The 6,000-nt window shown below is 27.7% G+C and overlaps 1 protein-coding gene across 6 annotated transcripts in view; it reads left to right on the forward strand.

The window, feature by feature from the left end:
- The window catches only part of DIP2 (disco-interacting protein 2), a 167,707-nt gene extending 165,847 nt beyond the window's left edge, over nt 1–1,860 (forward strand). For all 6 annotated transcript variants that reach the window (XM_089224978.1, XM_015512716.2, XM_015512717.2 and 3 more), the window contains 2 exons: nt 497–620; nt 714–1,860. In XM_089224978.1, the coding sequence (XP_089081104.1) occupies nt 497–620; nt 714–966 (377 nt within the window). In that variant the 3' untranslated portion in view covers nt 967–1,860. The remainder of the gene's footprint in view (nt 1–496; nt 621–713) is intronic.
- The last annotated feature ends 4,140 nt before the right edge of the window (nt 1,861–6,000 follow it).

A 6,000-nucleotide genomic window follows, 5' to 3' on the forward strand; every position in this document is an offset into this window, starting at 1 on the left:
ACACAAGATTATTTATTTAGTTTTAATTTTTTTATTGTGTAGTAGTTAATATATAAAAAAAATTACTTTTCCTGAAAGTAAGACAGTAGCAGTTGAGTGTTTAATCAAAGAAAGTAAAGTTAGTAAAGTTGAAATAAATGCATTTTATGTCCATCTATTTAAGACGGTAAATAAATTAAACAAAAAAAAAAAATCATCTAATATTATATAATTAACTTAAAACTATATAAAAATATTTAAAAACTGTTGTTGTATCATTTCTAATTGAATCAAAAAGAGATGAATACTTAAATAAGTTTGATCAAATAATAAGTGTGCTAAAGAATGTATGCATATAGGAACGGATGATTTTTTTCTCCGAAATAATTAACTCTAATTGGGTAATCTTATTATTAAATTATTAAAGTAACATCTTTAAAGATTTTTCTGCATTTTCCATACCTTTTTAGTAGCTTAAATTGATTTTAAACATTGTGTCATATTTTTATTCATTCAGAGCTTCATGATGCTGTTTTTGTGGTTGGTGCTCTGGATGAAACAATTATTCTACGAGGCATGCGTTATCATCCGATCGATATTGAAAACAGTGTAATGCGATGTCATCGAAAGATTGCAGAATGGTAAGATGTTTTATGGTTTACTATAATTACTTTTAATTTTTATTATTTAATATTAGAGTTTTTGATATTAATCCAACTATATTTTGATTTTAGTGCTGTGTTTGCTTGGACCAATCTCTTAGTAGTTGTGGTTGAGCTGGATGGAAATGAAAGCGAAGCACTTGACTTAGTACCATTAGTGACCAATGTGGTACTTGAAGAACATCATTTAATTGTTGGCGTTGCTGTAGTAGTTGATCCAGGCGTGGTGCCAATAAATTCACGCGGCGAAAAACAACGCATGCATCTACGTGATGGCTTCTTAGCTGATCAACTTGACCCTATTTATGTAGCATATAACATGTGATCGCCTCTACATCAAGGGGTTTAGTTTTGTTTTTTAGATAAATTTATAGTTGTGATATACAAAATTATTATTATATTATTATTATTACAACAATACACGTTAAATAGAAATCTTAATTATAATCGAATTTAAAAAGAAAAAAATTTCAAAACCAGTAGACTATATTATTATTATTGAATCTGATTTCAATGTATAATAATTGTATGATAGATGATTTATAGATTATTTTATTTTTGTTATTTTAAGTTGCCATATTGTGCGTCTGATGGTTGTGATAAAATTTCGGGCCACCATTTCACCCTTTCATTTTTTTTTTCTTTAATAATATATCTGTATGTATGACCTAGTCATATGTTAAAAACTTAAAATATAAATTTAAAAAAAAAGACATAATTATAACCATTTAACATTGCGTAGCTTTTTATTCTTTATTATACGTAATAAACATTTATATATATATATATTAATATATGAATTATGTGCAATCTTAATTGATAATATTATTTGTGACTAGTGTGCGTGTGTGTGCATGTAACACACGCATGTACCATACACGTCAACCTCACCATGTCTCAGTGTTTTTGTACATATTATAATAAATTTAGTATATATTTATATACATATTTATGCATTTATGCATAAGTAACTATTGTGAATCGTGCACTGTGTATGAACGTGTGTTTTGTTTTATTTATAATTTTAGACTCATATTTTCTGTACACAGTAAATAATAGATGCCAACATGTGTATTAGTGCTCATCATTTTGATTACCTTTAATATAAAATATATAATTGAAACTTTGGTTGTACCTTCTGTGAGTGCATATATATGTGTGTGAGTGTTGTGTGCGTGTTTTTTTATGTATAAATAAAAAAAAATATATAATATAACAAGTGTTGATTTTTATTTTCTACTATATTCTATTGAACTGCTTGTCATAATGTACCTTACATGGTTATCATTGGGTACATTTAAACAATTTTATTTAATCCTTTAATTTAATGTTGATTATCAGTTGGTAATTGAAAGTATATATTCAATTATTAGAATAAATCATTTTTTGATAAGCATATCTATTGAATGTATTGATCAACGATAACAAATATTTAATAAATAACTTTTAATATAGACAAAATTAACCATCTAGTCAATTTATTGGTAGTGACGTCATAGGAAGACATAGCTCTTCCTTAATTATTTGAAGTAACTGTTTATATCATATTATGTAATGGATGGAGCTATATTGTGTGTATTGCTCTCATAATACCAAGTTGTGTAATCCACTCCAGCTATTTAATTTTAAGGAACATTGTACATGTGTTGCACCAACAATCACTATAAAATAATTATTAATAGGTGGTTGAGGTAGAGGGTTTGGTTGTGCACAGCAAATATTTCCATCCATTGTATGTGATCTAAGGGTTTCTGTCACTAGACTGTGTCCTCTTCAAACCATGTGGGTCATATTTTTTTCAATGTCAAAAAAAAAAAAATTTTACATGTGATATAATATTACACAGTAATTGTATTGCTATTGTATATGATTATTTTATGTTCTATTTTCTAAGAAAAAATTAAATAGAAGAAAATTGTAAATTTTTAAATTAATGGGATTTCTGTGTCTGCAATTTATTAGTTAGTTTTTCGATATTAGTCTTAAAACCTGTTGTTGAAACTCTTAATACAGCGTGAAAATGTTCAACACTAAGGCATGAAGAATGCTTATTTTTTATGTACTTAACAATTGAAAATGTCTGCTCACATATTATAATATATTATGTATTTGTTAACACCACTATAAGTTTTTGTGCGAATTGTCTGATTCCCGAGAATTTAAAACCAATGGAAAACAAGAAAACACAGAATGCAAACCTAACCATTGTTATATTCTGTGACCTAACCTAACAAACACAAAGTAACTATGCCTGCCTGCAGTAGTGCAGAAATCGTTTTCTTCGACTCCGACCATTTTTATATAGCATAAACATGAAGCGTAGACGATTAGATAAGATTTTATTTTGAATGCCAAAAGAATTAAATTATATGAAAAATATTATCGAACAAAAATTAAACTCACAAATCAACTAATTTTGTGCGGGCCATACAAAATCGCTTCGCGGGCTGCCAACCACTGATATAGACTATATAAATATATAATAATACCTATATGATGTAGAAATGTTTATAGACACTTTTATATTATACGGAAAAAAATTGTCTTATTGTGCGATATGTGTTACAGATTTCGAATAGGTATTATTTTATTAATAATAAAAAAAAAAAATGATATTTCAAGAGTTTTTGGACAACCATAGGCGTACTTCAATTTTTGGTCCAGCCTGTAACAATTATAGTTCTCTGGCACTTCGAAATGCCCTATTTTTGATTTGTTTTTTACACATTAACATATCTTCATACATTCTAGTTATTTTAAACGAATAATTGTGTTATTGATATTGATCAGAATAAAATTAATGATAATGTCTCATGATATTTTACGGCACAGTGCAGAATCTAAAATATTATAAATATTATTTAACAGTCGACATTGGTAGGCATCGATTAGATTATTTAGAAGGCAGTGCACGGTCTTTTTAATAGGTCCACTTCAACGGCCTCCCCACTTTCAACATTTGAATTTAAGATTGAGCCAAACATTTATGAATTGTTTGGGCATTAAGCCCCAACGTTTGTGTACTAAAATTTCCAGCAAAATTCCAAAAACCAATTGGAGAGGGTTGAAACGGAACCCCTCATTTTTTTTTAATTTTAAATATTATTTCAATAATAAATGTTGAAGACTGGATTTATTATTATACCATGTAAACGCCTAGAAATAAATGGTACATAATTTATATTTAAATTTTGTATTGTATATGAATAATTTATGATTTGTCTTGTTTGTTGAGTAATATTGATACGAGACATATTCTGGAAAAATATAATGGAGCTTAATGTTTTTTTTGCATTAAAAAAACTTTGAAAACATAATAGTGTTCGGATAACAAAACAAAAATAATAATCATCCATCCACATATTATCGTGTTTTAACTATATATTTTTAAGTAATTAAACTGACTTAGTGTGATTGCTGCACACTCCATATTAAAAAGACTGACACCTATTACAGACCACTGTGGTTAATAGCCAGTAGGTATTCAAACTGAGTATGTCTGGTGTAATATTTGGTGAGGTAGTAGAGGTTGTCGTTATTTCTAAATTGAAATTATAACTGTTCTTCACACACCCGTGCAATTTACTGTTACAACTAATGGATGGAACATTTTCGTTATAATTCTTCTAACGTAAATTCACATTCTGAGTCATCGTCGTCTGTCAAATTAACTTGCGGAGAGCTGGCAGTTGAATATTGATCTACGATATCAGTCGCAACTCGCAATTCTCTCTTGTCAAATCTCAAAACGTACGCCTTGTGCAGTGCAACTATTTTATCCATAGTTGTAAGTATCATCTTTTTTGCGGTATAGTAGCCAAAATAAATGTATAAGTACCTATGTTCTTAACTTCATAAAAATCTTCACGTACTATAATTTAACCAATCGCTTGTACAATGAAATATTTAATCCATTTATTACCTACTGAACGACTTGCAATTTGTGACAAATTTAATTACATAGACGATTGAAACATCATTCAATGTAAGATGTAATATATGGCATTAAACCGAGTAAAAATTAACGGCTGCTGCCTGCTAGTATCAAAGCTAATAAAATTTACGTTACTACCTACTTATTTCGGCTTTTGGGTTCCATCTCGAATTCAGTTTTCTCACCGATGGTGAATAGAATTTTTATCGTGCTTTTCACGAATCGTAATTTTAACCACACAATATATTTTTGAATGTCTATACTGAGACGCTATGACATGACCCAAAATTTGACAATCTGATACTTGTAAAAAAAAAGTAAAAAACTTATTAGCTTATTAGATTATTTTTTATTTTTTTGTTTTTATTCGTTTTTATGTCTGCTTGCATCTTTTGAGCCAAAAAACTCTTTGAATTTCTACTTCGTTTTCGTTTTGGTAAGAAAGTGAATCTAGTCGGTACTTTAATCTGTTCAAATGTAAAAAATTCTTAGTTCTTCCAATAGCGTTGAAAAATCAGTTTCGGGCTGAATCATTTTTAGATTATAGTTTTTTTTAGTAACTCAAACCAAATCAATCATATATAGATACATCAAATTTTCACAAAATTTTTTTATAACAATTTTCAATACGCCACAAAATGATAATAAATAATTATATAATCATGACAATTTTTGTAGCTATTTACAAGTTTAATGCTTTTTAAAATTATTATCGATAAAATATTAAAAATGTAAAATTGGCCCCTTGACTTTGTCCGATTAATTCGACAAGTATGGCAATATTTATCAAACTAATTGCAAATAATAGTAGATTTATTTCAGAATTTGCAAATAAGTTTTTAAATTATTATAAGTTAAAAACCATTACAGTGGAACAACTTCATGGTGTCCCTTGAATTTTCAATATCTCATTATTGTTTTATAACTGTTAGTATTTGTATCTCATTTAGGGTTGGTGCTAACGGAAATTCCTAGAATTACCGTCAGTTGAGCGTAGACAATTGAGCGAAGACTGTTAAGCGCGTGACAATTAATCTCTGAGACAATTGAGCACAATATAAACCTTAGTACAAGTCATAAGTATATTATATAATATCTATGTTTATTGTAAATAATGTTTATGGTGATTTATAATTTATATTTAGTCATAGTGTGGCCAATTTGAGTACCTAAATACAAAATATCAAATAAAAAATGTATAATATTAATTGGTAAATAATAATAATTTTAAAAATAAACTAAGTTATAGTACATTTATAATACATTATGTCAAAACAAGACAAAATATCAAATAAGGTTAAATTAGTAAATATTTTGATCAATGCCTTTTAAAAAGTGCTCTGTTGATCTCGAATGAAATTATTCATAAATATTTTTGATTCTTAATCCTGAATCTTTGTATTTTTAGTTTTGGGTCATTTCCTG

This window comes from Diuraphis noxia, unplaced genomic scaffold, assembly GCF_037042655.1.
Source record: "Diuraphis noxia isolate RWA-SAM2 unplaced genomic scaffold, SU_Dnox_SAM2 contig0003, whole genome shotgun sequence".
Lineage (NCBI taxonomy): Eukaryota > Metazoa > Arthropoda > Insecta > Hemiptera > Aphididae > Diuraphis > Diuraphis noxia.